This window comes from Syzygium oleosum, unplaced genomic scaffold (genome assembly GCF_021117445.2).
Source record: "Syzygium oleosum isolate NSW1041296 unplaced genomic scaffold, Sole_v2.1 Sole_v2.03, whole genome shotgun sequence".
In the NCBI taxonomy this organism is placed as follows: domain Eukaryota; kingdom Viridiplantae; phylum Streptophyta; class Magnoliopsida; order Myrtales; family Myrtaceae; genus Syzygium; species Syzygium oleosum.
This window is the reverse complement of record NW_026607487.1, coordinates 17441337-17458478: the sequence shown is the minus strand read 5'-3', so window position 1 is coordinate 17458478 and position 17142 is coordinate 17441337. Positions and strand designations below refer to the sequence as shown.

Here is a 17142-nt window from a genome sequence, read left to right as displayed (position 1 = left end):
GCCAAATACCCCTGTAAAAAAAGACAAGCAACATATTCTAAAAGTTTGGCTATCAAGAAACCGAGAACATATACTACACAATCATTTGCATTCTCCTTCTAAAGTGTTTAGTCACAGTTCAATAACAGACCGACTTGATATCGGGGTGTGTTTGTTTCGATGAAGATTTCACGATAAAAGAAAATATTTTCCGAAAAATGCATTCCGCTTTGCAGATTACAGAATTCATTTTTCTAACTTTAAGCATGTGTATTTTCCTTACCCATAAATGATTTTCTGTTAACCGATCATTTTCAGCAAACCAAACGAGTGAAAATCCAGAAAACGAATTTATGGAAAATTCTTTCACTCAAACAAATACGCCCTTATTTTCATATCTTCTACCACACACGTGTGTTTTGCGAACCTTCAAATCACCTTCCAGTAAAGTAGCGATCAATCTGAAACAAGATGACAGGAGAACACATATCCAAGGACATCAAGCACGATAAGATGAAAATCAGGTATTAAACACTAGTATCGTATATAAATCTAGAGTGTAGAAACAAAATAAATACCTAAGAAATGCTAAAACACCAACAGTTACAGCTTGGACATATACTGAAGGTAATCGTTGAATCCATAAGAGATACAGAAACAAATCCAACTTTCATTTCCATAGTCTTCTTGTTCTTCTGTTGCCTTTGAGATCAAACAATACATACTACAGTCCCTAGACAAACCGTTTGAAGTCAGAGAATCACAATACGCAGACTAGGAGGAAATACACACAACAAGCTCTCGCACTCTCTCACACTCGCACATAGTTCAAAAGGTCACATAATAATGATTCAAAACATAATCGACATACCTTAGTAAGTTGATGCATCTTCCTTAATAACAACCTAATTAAACCACCTCAGACATGATTCAGATTTAAAGACAATATTAGATCCGTAAATATAAGGCAAAGCTCCAACTTTATAGATGTAGATTTGCTTCAAACGGGACAAAATAAACAAATCGATCGGACCGTGATGCTTCGATTCCCCGGATAGAGAGAAGAGACGATGACTAGAGAAAATGAACTGAAGTTCCTTGATCTGGAAGAAGCAAAGTCCTTCCACTCACGAAAGATAGGGTTTCTTCTTCTTCAGCGAACCCATCCTCATCTCCTATCAAGCCTCGTTCGAATCTGATCCTTTCCCTCTTCCTAGTTCTGAAATTTGGAGCGAATGATGGTGATGGTGACTTTTGTGGGCTTGGTGGAGGTTGAGAGATGGTGTGTGGCGGACTAATGTGAGGGGTTAATGATGAGAGAAAGGAGGAGGAGGAAGGGGAGGAGGAGAAGCTGGAGAACATGATGATGATGATTGCTTCAGGCTGTGTTTTGCCTTTGAGTAGATGAGATATGGGTGGATATACGAGAAAGAATTTCTTTTCTTTTGCCTGCTAATATTGTCAAGCCTTTTGATTCCCACACATGGAGGTAATTATCTCTCTCTCGGGTCAAACAACCCTTTCACCTATATATATATATATATATATAGAGAGAGAGAGAGAGAGAGAGAGAGAGAGAGAGAGAGAGAGAGAGATCACATTGCTATAATCTCTTTTCATGAAAAGGAACAAAGGAACTTATGTGCGTTTTGTTGGCGGACAATAGAAAAACCTGCAAAATTTTTTGTGGAAATAGTTCATTACAGATTTTTTCTTCCATCGATTCTAATGAATTCAAATGCATCTCTTAGAGTATGAATTGAGAGTCTATTCACACTGCATCTTGAAAACTTTTTCAGTTTAACCCGACTGGTTTGTCTAGCACGGTATTCTTTTTGAGCATGGCACTGATTGAAAAGGGTGTTCTTCTTTGAAAATCTGCGGTAGATAGGGAATGGCCAAGCTGAAACTAATTGCTTAGGTTATTAGAACTTCCAGTGTAAGTTTTGCCATGCATCCACCGTTTGTGTTGCAGTAGAGATCGTAGTAAGTTGTGAGAGATCTCGATGTGTATGGGCAAGTAGGGTAATACCCGTAGAGATGGAGAGGCTCGCGGCTAAATCACTGGGTGTTTCCTTACGATTTATCTTGCATTTTTCACTTTTCATTTGTTGCGTCATTTTTGCCCAACAAAATGGAAACATGTGCTTTGTACATGCGGTATCCTGACCTAGATTTCAGAATTACTCACGAGATTTTTTCACTCAACTTAATGTTGATGAAACCCTAATCTCGTTCTTTTATCGTTTTGCATTTGAATCACTTCAATCTCCTTTTGCCAACCGATGTGCTGGTATTAAGTGTACAAATTTCATTCAAGTCGGTCGTATTAATTATCTACATTTCTTTAATCTGTGTTTATGTTGATTGGAAAATGTTAAACTCAAGGGAAAGAGAATCACTTCCTCCGCAGCAGGTCCGAGGTCAGCGCTTAGCCCTAACGCGTGAGATCTCAGAAGTAAACATTACATACAGTGAAATTAGACTAGCCCGGTTCAATCCCCAACTAAACTTTAGAGTTGACCCTTTACAAAGTTACCATTTTCACCGGCTTTTGTCATCTATCTGCTTGACTCTGGGGACTCTCTGGCGTGCCTCTTCTCCCTTAACTTTAAGCAACAGATTGATCATTGTTGGCTTGGCCCTACAAGGTTAAAAGGACAAGAAGACATCGAATGATCAAGCGGCTGTTAGTAAAGCTTGTACTGTGAGTTGTGCATCTTAGACTGAAAAAAGTGAGTCCAACCAAAAATGTCAACTACAGTGGTTTATATTTGGAAGCAAGATTCGCGGAAGTATATAACAAGATCGTTCGAGATAGATCGTATTCTTATCGGTCGTGAAGGCCATGAGGCAATGAGCTGGTGGAGTCAAGTCTTTGGTATATACATATAATAAGAAATATTAATGACATTGGTTCTAAGCTTTCCATTCATCTATAGAAGTGCCTTTTCAAGATGAGCCTCGGAATCGACCCATCTCGAATATCACAAGTATCAACGATCAAACTATCTTGCGGCGCTCATCTTAGAATCAACCAATTTCGCACAACCGGCGTATTGAACATGTCTTACTAAATGTGATTAAGGAGAGCACTTCAGATCACTCGTTAACAAGGGAATTCTGCAAACCTCGACGGAGAAGAACATACCCATCCCTACGTCAACCCACTTTGTCATTTATGAAGGCAATGATGATGCCTCCATTTGCTGGGGCAAGCAAGAAAAGGTGAAGGGAATGTAGCTTTTTTTGTGGTGGGCGAGGTGAAAAATGATTGATGTTTGGGACCGGTGAGAGGAGCCATGAGGCTTGTTGCTTCCCCCAATCATGGTGTTTTGCGGTTCCACTCAACTTATCGTACCCCTCCCCACTCGATGTTTGTGTTGTTCCTTGGCATATTTTGGCTCCCATTTCAAGCAAGAGCTACTCATAAGATAGGAAAAAAGATGCCTCTATTTCTTTTTACCCCTTTGAAATTATGGTTCTTTCTAGATTTATCATTCGCTTGACCAAGTTTTCGAGATAAATCACCTCAACACTTGCTGAAGTCTAATGAAGATATATTGACAGATAGCTTTTGTCGAATTCGAAATTCTTGCCCTCGAATGAAAGCATGCCCAGTTCATGAAATTTCAAAGGGTATAGATTTAAGTGACGTTGAAACGGTCACTTCAACAGCTCAGCATATTATTTGTCTTTCGTGGTTGAACCACCTCTGGAAAATGTTGCAGTTCCCCTTGACATACTTCATTTATAATTTTATTCGAAAGTGTAAATTTTATTACGTGGTAAGGTGCAAGTGGGTTTTTTTTCCTTTCCTTGCATCATACGTTATTTTTCAAGTTTCAAAGTATGTCGATGAGCGTATTTTGACTAATTTCAATCGCCTACACAGTGCTTTATATAGGCATTTTCAACGCAGAGTGAAAGAGAACTCACACATTTACTGAAAAATTTCAATTGACAAAGAGCTTCACAGCTGTCAACGCACCACAATTTCAACCCTTCAAAATGTTACCTCCGTGAAGAAGTAATGTTTCGTGACTCATTTCGCGAGTTATGTCGTCGATAGGCAGTATAGGAACTATACGATAATTTCTATTTCTTCCAAATGAATTTCAATTACAAATTCTCGATTTCAATATAGGATCTAACTTGTTCTAGTATAACCGGCCGAGATAAAATCTTGAAAATAATCCCAGAAATCTCTATCTCCTGTGGGATTATTGTCAGCTGGACTCCTTTTCGATATGGCGATGCTGGATAGTTGCGACTCGCTTTCGCAACAATAAGAATGTTGGGTTAAAGTGGGGAAAATGATTGCGGGGTTAGACTCAAAGGGCTCTTGATTAGCACGGACGAAAAGTCACAAAAACGCCATCGTTGACTTGAATGCTCCGCCATTTCCTTCTTTTGTCAGCTTCTGCAAAAAATTTCGAATCTTTACCATTGTTAGAAATCTGTGCAGACGATGATGTGGTAAGTGGGCGATTCTAAAGCAAGGACATAACGTAAGATGAGGATTTTTCTGCCGACACATGTAACATTTTGCTCCCTAATTGCAATGGTAAGAAAATGTATAGGTTAGTCGAGCTGATGAGATGACTATAACTTTGCATCCTAGGTAAGAACCTGTCTCGAACTGAATTTTCCACTCGACGCCGCATCTTTGAATCGCGTCACAGACCTAAACTTTCCAAAAGTCTCCACGTCCATGACCTGCACCTGTTTTTCGCGACTTTTCCGGCACTTATTCCCCATGCAAGAGGAAAAGAAATTCATTGGTTATTTGATATTTATCATTCCAGAGAAATTTCATACGCTGTCTAAAAATATGAATACAGAGTCATGGAAAATACCGGAAATGTTCGCAATCGGTAATTTGTAACATTAGAACTCATCAAAACTCTTTTTTTCATTTATGTATTTATGCATATAGCTTTTGTCTTCCCCTTGCAGGGAGACCACATGTGCATGAGCATCATTAGCTTCCTATATTTGAACTTCAGCAATTGCACCGGAATGTGTACTTGCTGGAGCTATTTGGTGAAAACCTAGCATAGCTCCCTCCATTGAAATTTCTCACCTTACCAAGAGGATTTTAGGTGAGACTCCATCATAAGCTGTCCCAAACATGGCCCCTCAAAGGAAAATAAGGAAATCTTTGGATACCCATTTGTCAAATGATATCGTCGAAAAAGCATTATTTTTCCATTTACACTATTTGGTATAAACTCTTTCTGATTGTACCTCTGGCCAGTTGTGGATATCAGGCACATACAAATTCTTAATTGTACGTGAGGGGCGATGTTCATGCTTATAACTGACCAGTCAAAAACATGATTGGAGCGAATTTTCTCTAATTAGGGTTATAGTCATACCACGAAAAACGCAGAGAGAATCATCTCCATTTGTTTTGCGAAAAATGAATGATTCAGAAAATATTTTTTTTAAAAAAATGATTGCTTAAGATATGGATAAACAAAAAATATTTTCATCGTTCGCAAAAATGTTTAGATATAAATTGTTGTCGACGATAAAAATATTTTCCATCGAGTAGTTATTTTAAGCGATATAAATAATCATTTTTAGAAAAATATTTTCTGAATCACTCATTTTTCGCATGACAAAGGGAGCCCAAGTCATTATGTCATTAACTTCGTATTATCACAGCAGCTTGTCAATGATGTTCATTTGCTAATGGGCTGAATGGGGAGCTGTCGCATATTCAGTGGAACATATACAGGCTTTAAATTCCATCGAAGAATCCGTACGGGCCATTGGGCCTTATGGGCCGAAAAGACGGGCTTGAAGGCCGGTTGTTCTGGGCCGACCTTAACCGAACGGGCTCTGACCCGTCCGACCCGATCACATTCTTTCTTGCCTAATCACTGATTTAATAGTAGCAGTAGTAGCTGTTAAAAGCTGATTATGAGATCTCGTTATCTTTTTAATCAACGTTATGCTGATGACTCAGCACTCACCACCAGATCTTTGTGGAGTATCCCGGTACGGAATCCATGTTATTTTATGCCGATAATATATCAGAATTCTCTTGACGGGGATGAAGCGCGATGTAACGTGGCGAATCATCGAAAGTCTGTGTACACTTTGCATGCGTGTTTTTCGATTCCAAAGTTGACATGACAAATCCAACAAAATTGAAGTTAAGACGGTGTGAAAAATCATTGCCGCCTCTCTAGCTCCGGACATATCACAAAGCGTACATTTTCAGTTGATTCTTAATTGATCTTGAAATTGGTCTCTTGCAATCAATAACGGACCGAGGTGGTGGTTGGCAAGAGGAGCCATTGCATCCCCCCTCGGTCTACTTGGTGTTTGGTATAGTTTCTCACGAATATATTCTATTATATGAAATTCAAATGAATAAAAAATTGTCAAAAAAAGTCATAATCCTATTATATAGTGGCCAATTCAGTCATAAACTTTTTAATTTTGCTAATTTAGTCATAAACCTATTGTACGCTCTCGCCCAGGGACCGATGGGGGTCGCTGGCCCTTGGCCAGTGGTCGGCGGCCCTGCAGGCTCAATAAGAAGAAAAGAAAAGAATAAAAAAATATATAAAAAATTGAATTTTTTTTAAAAATAAAAAGTTATCAACGTCAACGCCGGCCGCGCCACGTAGGATGGCCTGTGCCGAATGCACCGCCACATCGGCAATTTCTGACCAAAATTAGCCGGAAAGACTACATTGGCAATTCATTAAATGGGTTAGGATTAAATTGGCAAATTGTTAAAAGATTTATGATTAAATTAGCACAATTGAAATGTTTAAAACTGAATTAGCAAAATTGAAAAGTTTAGAACTGAATTAACTACCGTACAATAGATTTAGGATTTTTTTGACAATTTCTTCAAATGAATTTTCTTTATATCCGTCTCTTCGCCAAAATTTCTGCATCTGTCACCATTGTAAAAGTTAAGGATCATCTTTTGGCAAGGATCAATCGGCACCGTCCACGTGCACAAGATATAAATATTACGTGGACGCCAATAAACATCGGATAGTTCATCAACATGATATCGAACGGAAAAAGAAAATCCGGATAACCTCGTAGTCTCTTCGACAAATCATTTCTTTATCTCTTCACCATATATGCTTCCAGCTTTAGGTGATCGTGTTTGAAAAGAAGGGAGAGGATTGATTGCTTGTCTGGCAAAGAGATCCAAAGTTTCCCCCAAACAAAATTCGATTAGTACAAAGAAAACACGAAGGGAGACAAAACAAAAAAACAAAACAAAACAAAACAAAATCGAAAATATGATGCTCCATATCACGCTCAAATATGCGAAAAAGCAGATGCAAATCTTCCACGACATGATAGACAGACAGACCCCGAACCCAAATTTCAATCTTTTCCTCTTCACCCCTCATTCCAAACTTTTCTTTAACAAAAGAAGGAAGAAAGAATACGACTTTGGTGAGCTAATTCTAGCTACGCTTGTGTCAACTCGCCAAGATCCTCCTCATAGTTTTCCATATCCTCCGTAAAGAAACACGGGATCTCTTTTGATCTATACAGTTAGTTCAGTTGGTCGGCCATACATCCAACTCTCACATAGGCCAAGCATCGCCATCATCATGCAACGCATACAAACATAAAATAGTTCTCGAAAGTCTTGCGTGGTGGCGATCTATAAGACCACCCATGAAACCAAGCCGGTGAACCGGATCCTATGTATCTCCATCTCTCTCCCTGTGGTTGGACAGGCCCCCACGAGATTTCGATTGGGTCAAATTTGATAATCATGGAAAAGTAAACGGGACAATATAAATTTGGTGGGGTCGAGGGAGAGATTCTGTTTGACTTGAGGGACAGAATTTGTTTATTAATCTTTTGATTGAGCAATTTGGGATAAGCTGTAATTGATCATCATCGGTCGGTTTAGCTTTTTGCTTTTCGTGAGATTAAAATTAGGAAGTCAACTCATTGTTAATGCCCTCGATGAGGAGAACTTCTGCTGGGGGAGCTTGTGATGTGGCGCCATAGATTTGGTGGGACTGTTCAATCCGTTGCGCATTGTATTCGCTAGAGATAATGAAATCTACTAAGGGCATATATATATATATATATATATATATATATATATATATATATATATATATAATAAAAGGCAGGTCAAAATGCGTGCACCTGTCCAAACATGAAAAGCTTGAAATTTTACGAATGGGCATGGGATATGGCTGTCTTCTAAAGCTCGAACTCTAATTGGTTTAGTGAAATTAATGCGGGTCTTAGTGTCCTCCCCCAATAGTATATGTTCAATGGTCAATGATGCTTTATTTTAGTTCAGCAATAAAATTGATGAAAAGAAGAAAAGGTGAGAAGACCTAGAAAGGAGGAAATAACCAGAGTCTATGTGACTCCAAAAACCCCGCCGAAAGATAACGTAGGAATCTGTTTGTTTCACGGAAAATGAATCATTTGAAAAGTATTTTTTTCAAAAAATAATTGCTTGTATAGCTTGAAATAATCAGCCAATGAATAATATTTTTAGCATCAATAACAATTTATGTACAAATAATTTCATAAACAATGAAAACAGCTTCGTTCATTCATTTTTGTAAGTACTTCAAGCAATCGTTTTTCGAAAAATATTTTTCAAATTATTCATTTTCCGTGAAACAAACGCACACTAAATTTGTTCTATGGGCGACATAAACATTCACGATATGAGGAGTGTGTTCGGACTTGTGTTCCTAGGGAACTTATTTTAGATTCTTTCTATTTTCCGGATATGATTTGTTTGATTTAGTGAGATGCTTATATTTATACATAGTAAGTTTTAGCCTCTGTTGCGCAAATATGTGGTCAAGCTTTAAGTGACGGGTCATAATACACACAATTGATAATTCTAGTCACAAAATTCGCCAACCGTAATAAATCCTATTCTTTTCTCTCTCTCTCTCTCTCTCTCCTCAACCTCTAGAATAAATCCAAGTATAGAGCAGTGAGAATAAAATCTTATAGAGTGTGAAAAAGCTCAGGATTGTTAATCTAATGAAGATCATATAGCAAATTTACATATCGCCTACCAAAGAGAATTGCTGGCAGTGAGAGTCGAACTTGAGCATGGTGCACGGAGCATTCAAATCTTATCAGTTGGGTCAATCCACTATTGGCTGATTTCTTACATACTACAACTTAAATTCAATTACAATCTCATATTTGCTATCTTTACAATAGTAGATTCTTTACCATTGCATTCGGATCAACCTGCCATCTAAGTGATGGAAGCAAGTTTGCTTATTCAAGGTTCTCATCTTATGCCCACTCTAATTGGGCTTAAACATGTTTCAAGTACTTCAAGGAGACAGAGTTGAGATCTTATGTCCAAATTTGTAATGAGTTTTTTCGGGGCGACAACCGAGAGTCACTAGGGACATATATTGGGTGAGGTTAACCCTCTCAAATTCGTTCCGCTTGCACTGTCTCTTCGGCTTGTGAGTCTATGTCGAATTTGTTTTTGTGATGGACACAGAAATCTAACTTACTCGATTTATTTAGCGCCAGACAACAAATTTATCTAAGAAGGCCCGAGATAAAAGATTTCCTCTCTCTCTCTCTCTATATGACAACAGGAGCTTCTCGACCTCGCGAATCTCAAGGCCACTTCACAACTCTGGAGAAGGTGCTTCTTTCTACATTCCAATGTCGTTGGGACCCTGTCGATATCTTGATGACAATAGCTATATGCCGATTGAGCGAGCAAGAGAGACCTTTTAAAAATGGGATGTCGAGAGAGAGGGATCTAAATAGTCTCTATGGTGAAATCGGGGTGACTATCTTTACACATCGAAATTGTAATTTGGTGCGGCAATTTCGAACACGATATGATAATACGACATGAAGTTAGTAGATCTAGGTTAAGGCGGCTTTTTCATATGGGCCTCCGGTAAAATCTCAAGAATCAAGCTCCGTAATTAGTGAAGCAAATAGGGACGAGTCCCGATTGATTGCTTTGGGATAACATCGACATGAATATTTCCTCGGGGGAGAGAATCTAGGGTGGACCGTACAAACGATCTCCAAAAGATTTGATCCAGGCGAGATGCCTTGGGCCCCGCTCCCAGATCGTCCCCCACCTCCTCCTCCTCCTCCTCCTCCTTTGTCCTTTTGCCTCCTCCTTTCCCACCCCCAAATTCAATTAACCCCCTTCCCCCCACTTGCTTCCCATGAGCCTTATTTTGAGACATTTTCCTCGGGTTAGTTTAATCATCCATGGCCGGTCGATCAAACTAACAGCAAAAAAAACAAAATAAAGAAAGAAATGGAAAAGAGATGCATCACGGCCCTCGGCGAGCTTCCCTGAGGTCGGCCGCGACCCATGGGGTGCTTGCAGAACCGTTGTGGTGGCCGGACCGTTACTACTGAGCATCTTTCTCGCTGTGATGAACAGTGCAAATTGAAGAAGATGAGGGTATTTTTGGGATTGAAAAATCATTTCTATGATAAAGTGCGAGATAGAAATCTTTAATTCTTTTGTCGAAAGTAAATATCATTCGTATATCAAGAACTCAAGATGATACGTGGAAAACAAAACAAATGCATAAAATGCCAAGATAAGCATACTCTCATCCCACTAAAACAAATCTGTTTTCATATCAAAACCGAACGAATGGCGTGAGCACACATCATAATCTCCTTCTCCAATAGTTACGGCTTGCTCAGTGGGTGGTGCATGCTTAGATTTAGCATCCCCAACACCATCACCATACGAAGACACCAAAAACATGTTGTACATGCTCCCAAATCTAGATCTAGTTTGGGAGCGATAAAATGCGCATGGAAATGTATCTAGAGAACTCCGGATCTAAATTTAGATTGGGAGAGAAATGCTCTCAGATTTAAATCTAGATCAAGAGATGAGAGCTTTCAAAACTCAGAGAAGTCGTAAAATTGCTTCCAATGTAGTATGAACCCATCGCCTTCCTCCTCGATCCTGTTGGACTTCTTGGTTTAGAGGATTTAGTGTAGTAGATTGTAGAGGTGAGCGGTTCCAGGTTGTAGGTTTCCAAGTTCCTTACTGGTTTCACCTGCGACCTGGAACTTACCATCGGGTACAAATTGCTCATTTTTTGGAACTTGGAACCTACTCGTCGGAACTAGAACCTAGAACCTACCCTATCACAAATTCTAAAGTCGGTTCCAGGGTCCCATAAGTTCTTTTTTTTTTTTTTTTGGTTTCATTTTTAGTCAAACAAAACGAAAACGAATGCAACAATACCGAACAAGCTTATTATTCACCAAAGAGAATACAAAAGACTAGTTTTCCTAGCATTATAGTTCAAATAAATACAATTAAAATGATAAAGTCATTGCATAAATCGATGTGCAATAGAATTCATGAGGGGTTAGCATGTCGATCAAGACAATATCCATATCTAGAACCACAAACAAAATGGAAAGCAGGATAAAGGAAAGAAAGATGAGCTTTTGGTCCTCAAACATCCATGAAAATCTATTCCAAATTCTGACCACCTAAAATCAAAAGAAACAATAATTATAGTTGATAACTTGATAATAGTTTTAAATTTAAAATTAAAGTGTCATGTATCGATTATTTGCAACTGCAGCTACAACTTTTTCTTTTCTCCTTCCACCATCCATTATCACCATGATTCTAACTATACAACCATCAAGCCTAAAATGTTTCTTGAAAGAGTGAATAACGAAAGCAATCGACCTCACTAAAGAACAAAAAAACATAACAAGTTAAGTAAAGCAATGAGGATGCACATGGTGGGTACTCCAAAATCACAATAAATCAAAGGTCTAAACAAACCTTAGGAAATGTTCTACATGACAAGTTAAGCAAAGTAATGAATATGCGGACAGAGATGAGAATTTTTTAGAGTTAAGAAATGAGAAGTGAGGACTAGCTAGGTTGATTCCTAACAGTGGAAGCGGAAGATACTCCCCCCAGCGAGCAGAGAAGAGCATCGGTAGCGAGATGCTCTCGGGAGTGAATATTAATTCAAGTCAAGAAGATCTAGCCTCCTTTGACCGAGAGCTATTTCTCAGTCAAGAGAACTTGGAGCGGAGGAGAAAAAAGGAACCAGAGAGAAGTGGGTGAGTAAAAGAAGCAACTAGGGTTTTTCTATTGCATGATTAAAAAAAAAAAAATTCCCGAAGCCAAAGCAATAGGTAACTGCCTTGGGTTTTGCCAAAGCAAATTTTAACCCAAGTGGTCCAAAGTTTTTTTATCAAACACAAAAAACTTTCACTTGAAAGACTCCAGAGGGTGAAAACTATTATATAAAGCGCTCCCAAATGCACCTTACGTCGTTGTCAAATTCAATTCTTATTTGGCACAACTACTTGAGATCATTCTGCAAAGAGGCAAATTCTTTGAGACTCTTTAGTTTCGAGATGAGTATTTTTCTATATTTGACCGGACCAGGGAGATCGAATTGAGGTGAGCTTGCCAAAAGATAATTAAAATATGAGTTTGGATTCTCAAAGCAACTACTCTTTGCTCTTGCTCAAAGTTTAAAATTGTTTTGGAAAATTCTTTCGAACTCGTCCCGAATCGGGTGCGTGAAGCAACAAGCTAACTCATGATCACAACATCAAAAAAATCAAAAGGTGATTTTTTATTTATTTTGTGAACAACTAACTAAGAATCTATATAATGTGCATAAGCTTTATAAAATCTACCATTAAAAATAGTCGTAAGTGTGTTTTCAATGATTCATTGATTTCCACCTTTTTTAATTTTTGTTTCTCTATAGAGTCTTTTTAATAAATGCCGTGAGGGCACTTATTAAGGCTACATTTATTTAGCGAGGAATGAGTGGTGCTGAAAACATTTTCCTAAATTACTTGTATCTCTCAAAATAATTAGTTAATGAAAATATTTTCATTATAAATAATAATTTATATCTAAACGTTTTCACAGACAATGTAAATACTTTTCGTTCATTGATTTTTATAAACGATACAAGCGATCATTTCTTGAAAAATATTTTCAAAATTATTCATCTTTTTCACTAAAGAAACGGAGCATAAATTATTTTAGGGAAAAAAACGAAGGCATTTTAGTATGATTTGCATTACATCTTTTTAATAAGGGAAAAAACTACTAAAATTCAAAACTATGTTTACTATGACACATTTATTCTAAACTTTTTTAAGACTTGCACTTGAGGGATACATTTACTCTCTGTCAAGGTTCTGTCAATAAGTACCATTAAAATCTACCTGTGTGGATGGCAGAAGGCAAAAGGTATTGACATGGTGGGCTGAAATAAAAACGACGTTATTTTGGCCGGAAAATCATTTGACGGAACCTTAATGGAACGAAAATGTGTCACATAAGTACAAATTTAGGGTTTTAGAAAAAGTTTAGGATAAATGGATCACAATAGATATAATTTGGAGGTTTTGGTATAAAAAAAATTAGAGTAAATGTGTCATGGTGGATATAATTTATGATTTTTGGTTTCTTTTTTGCTTTAAAGATATACAACAACTTCCTTTGCCCGTTTGAAAAGCGTTGAGCATGAGCCTGTTCACCTTGTTGTCCGGTTTGCTCGAAAGCCAAGGCAACACGTGTACATATGTGATGCATTTACCTTCTGTTAATGAGTATTATGATAATTTATCATGAACTTTTTTTCTAAGTAATGCAAAATATCCCAAATTTGTACATGCGCAATATATTTTATCCTCCATCAATGAGTACCCTTACAAATCTGTTTCCATAGATGTAGGAAGGCAATCTGTACTGAAATGTAAAAACAGATGTTATTTTAACTATAAAACTATCTGATGAAAAGTAAAAGTTTAGGATATAATTTAGAATTTTTTTGTGATTTATTTATTTAAAGAAATACAGCAACTTCTTTTGCCCGTCTGAAAAGCGTTGAGCACAGGGGCAAAATAATGAATGAGAGGGAAAAAGGAAACGAGCCTCTGTGCTGTGGGACTCTGTTGTCCGGTCCGCCCGGAGGCCGAGGCAACACGTGTAAGGCAGGCGCACTGACCAGTGGGTAGATGGCAAAAATCACAGAGATCGTGTTAAGATCCTGTCTGTCCCCCTCCCTCAACCCAACGCTGTCCAAAAGCCCTCGAGAATCTGAACTGTTCAGCTCAGCTCGAGTGTGAAATTACAGTACAGGATCGCAAGTGGGGGCGAGCGAAGCAGAAGAAAAGATTTAAATCCCAATATGAACTCGCGACCCCTTTTCAATGCCGCCGATTAGGAAACCGCGTATCGCTCGTTTCCGAGTTCCTTGATTTGACGGCGGTGGTCCTCCTCTTTTGACCCCTGGTCAACCCCCCCTGCCCCTCCCCTGTTCCTCCGACCCGACCAATTTCGCTGACACCCATCTCGAGATTGACCCCAGCGTCTTTTGTCGAGACGCCACAGGACAAGCGATGGGGCGTGAAACACACGGGGGCTTTAGTTGATTTCGGAGATCTCACCAAAACCGGAGAAGAAAGAAAGAAAAGAAGAAAGGAAAAAGAAAAGAAAAGTTGGATTTCGGAATCTCAGCGCTGTTGTTGTTTAATCAGAGCTGGCTTTCGGGAAATGAATAAATAAAGGAGAGGGAGATTTGAGATTTTCTCTGAAAGTGAAAGAATCGGAAGATTTTGGATTTCGGTATTCTTTCCTCACGATCTTGTCTGAAAAGAAAATAAGGACACTGACACTGACATTGACATTGAGTCTGTGTTATTTACAATTACACTCTTATTAAAGAGGGTGTATATAAAGCGAAGGGCACCTAACGGCACGGCCCTGTTTTTGCTCTGCTTCGGAGGAAAGAGCTTCGAAAGAGAAGCCCGAAAAGGAAGGGAAAGAAAGAGAGAGCCCCGGGATCATTTCTGCCTGCGCTTCTTCAGTAACTAGTATTATGGCCAGGAACGGGGTGGTCTCGTGGCGGAGGAGGTCGTCGGACCAGCTCGACGGCAGCGACCCGTCGCCCTGCGGCTCCGAGGAGGTCCACGTCCTCGCCGTCGACGACAGTCTCGTCGATCGGAAGGTCATCGAGCGCTTGCTTAAAATCTCTTCCTGCAAAGGTACCACTCGTGCATGGATTTGCTAGAGATATAGTGCCATTTCCTTGAGCTCTTTTAAGAAAAAGATCGTTCTGTTTTTCAATGGAATCCGCAGTTACAGCAGTGGATAGTGGAATCAGAGCCCTGCAATTTCTTGGCCTGGATGAGGAGAAAACGGCTGGAGATTTTAACGTGAGCCCAAATTTTCATTCTTTCTCCTCGTTAAAGATTGCACCTATGAAGCTTAGAACAGGCTTCCTGAACCGGAATTTGATGATTATTCCTGTGTGCTCTGCTTCGAAACAGGGGTTGAAGGTGGATCTGATAATAACAGACTATTGTATGCCTGGGATGACTGGCTACGAGCTCCTCAAGAAAATCAAGGTAATTCAATCATTTCTTTTTATAAATATTTCTTCGAAGTGGGCATCAGAGCTTCGGAAATTCCTCGAATGCATGAGAATCGCCTCCACATGTATCGAGTGGAAACAGATTGTGGGACGATCGTTTGCTAAATGAGGAATCATTTGTTGTTGAGCAGGAATCCTCTGCTCTGAGGGAAATTCCGGTGGTGATCATGTCGTCCGAGAACGTCGTGGCACGAATCGACAGGTACGTCTTTCTTTTCACGCACCAAATTTCGAGTCTTCGGTAAAAAATTTGATCTTTTTAAGGATCTAACACATGGGATGCAGGTGTCTGGAGGAAGGTGCGGAGGATTTCATCGTGAAGCCGGTGAAACTGTCGGACGTGAAGCGGCTGAGGGATTTCATGACGAGAGACGTCGGGGACAGAGCGAGGAGCGACGGGGGAGGCACGACCCACAAGAGGAAGCTGCACGAGAGCTCCGACGCGTCCTCGTCCTCGCCGTCCGTCTCGTCCGCGTCGTCACTGTCGTCCTCACAGCCTACCACGCCGTCTCGGTCGCCATCGCCGTCGGTTTCTTCGTCCGATCCGTCGTCCCCGTCGCCGCCGTCCACGAGGTCGTCGGGCCCGTGTTCGCCGTCGTCGCTGGAATCTCCGACGAGACGGCTCAAAATGACTAGCGGCTGTGACTAGCATCGTCCCAAATTACATATATATTTTTTCCTTTATCTTAGAATTTTTTTGGGGTTTGGGCTGTAATTTTGGCAGCTCAAGTTTTACAGTTATATTGTCTGTTGCATCTTCCTCTGTCCCCTCGATCTCTTTCTTTTTCGGGGTTTCCCACTGCCCATATTTCTATAATTCTTTCGCTTCTTAATATGACAACTTTAGAAATAGAAATGAAATGTGGATGGATCGATCGATATCGGTCACTTTTTTCCTCTTCTTGCTAGTGACACATAATGTGATCGAGATAGTCGAATTTATTTCCGCTAAATTGACAAACGGGTCCTTTTGAAAAATTGAATGGACGGGTTTCATAGAACCTCATATGTCATTTAAGTAATTGGAAAAATCTCAATCCGTACATAATCTGATATATAATTCACATGAAGGAGATGAACAGGTTCTCTTCTTTACAAGAAAATTTGCTAAAAATGAGAGACAGAGACAGAAGGAGACTAGAGAGGGAAGAAAGAAGAGGGGTTTGATATGATATGATATGATATGGTATGATATGTCTGGTGGGAAAGAATATTTGGGGATGGGAATGGGATCATATGAGATGTGGACAAATCTCTGGACGAGCATGTCATGTGTTGCTGCACTGATCCGAGGTGGGACAGCGTTTTGTGTCCCGATTGTCTCTTGCTGCGATGCATCGCATAACAAGCACGCACGCGCGCACCGGCAGCTGCTGTCCTGAAGTGGGTAAAAAGAGCAGACAAGGCAGATAAGAAGAAGGAGGGCATGCGTTGGAATGGCCCATGACTTTGCCCCTTCACACCTTCAACAGCTTCGAAAACAGCTACAGGTGCACCCAGAAACAGGGCGTGGAAAAAGAAGAGAAAGGAAGATCTTCGGACCCTACAAATATATCACACACAGAGAGAAGAGAGAGAGAGATTGGTTATGATTGTGAATGTGGGGGGATGGTGTTGATTTTTCCCCTCAAACAAGGGATGTGCTGGGGGGGTCTCGAAGATCGGACAGCTCACAAAGGAGGAGGAGTGGACCATCTAGAAAGATATGAAAGCAACTCCCCTT

General features: G+C 39.7%; 1 protein-coding gene and 1 long non-coding RNA gene across 2 annotated transcripts; one reads left to right on the top strand and one right to left on the bottom strand.

Annotated features, from left to right (window-relative positions):
- Positions 1-216: 216 nt before the first annotated feature.
- Positions 217-1530, bottom strand: LOC130137570 (uncharacterized). The gene is made up of 2 exons (XR_008815980.1): positions 558-1530; positions 217-440 (listed from the first exon to the last, which is right to left on the bottom strand). It is a non-coding gene; the product is annotated as an uncharacterized LOC130137570 (long non-coding RNA).
- A 13195-nt stretch (positions 1531-14725) lies between these two features.
- LOC115671717 (two-component response regulator ARR5) lies at positions 14726-16316 on the top strand. The gene is made up of 5 exons (XM_030593343.2): positions 14726-15030; positions 15125-15201; positions 15316-15393; positions 15551-15621; positions 15705-16316. Exons 1-5 carry the CDS (start codon positions 14865-14867, stop codon positions 16066-16068), a joined length of 756 nt encoding a protein of 251 aa, XP_030449203.1. The 5' UTR covers positions 14726-14864; the 3' UTR covers positions 16069-16316.
- Positions 16317-17142: the final 826 nt, after the last annotated feature.

Excerpts from the sequence above, each read along its gene's own strand:
- LOC115671717 (XM_030593343.2), top strand. The coding sequence starts at position 14,865 with ATGGCCAGGAACGGGGTGGTCTCGTGGCGGAGGAGGTCGTCGGACCAG. Across the intron at positions 15,031-15,124 it reads TAAAATCTCTTCCTGCAAAG|TTACAGCAGTGGATAGTGGA; the intron begins GTACCACTCGTG and ends TGGAATCCGCAG. Across the intron at positions 15,622-15,704 it reads GTCGTGGCACGAATCGACAG|GTGTCTGGAGGAAGGTGCGG; the intron begins GTACGTCTTTCT and ends CATGGGATGCAG.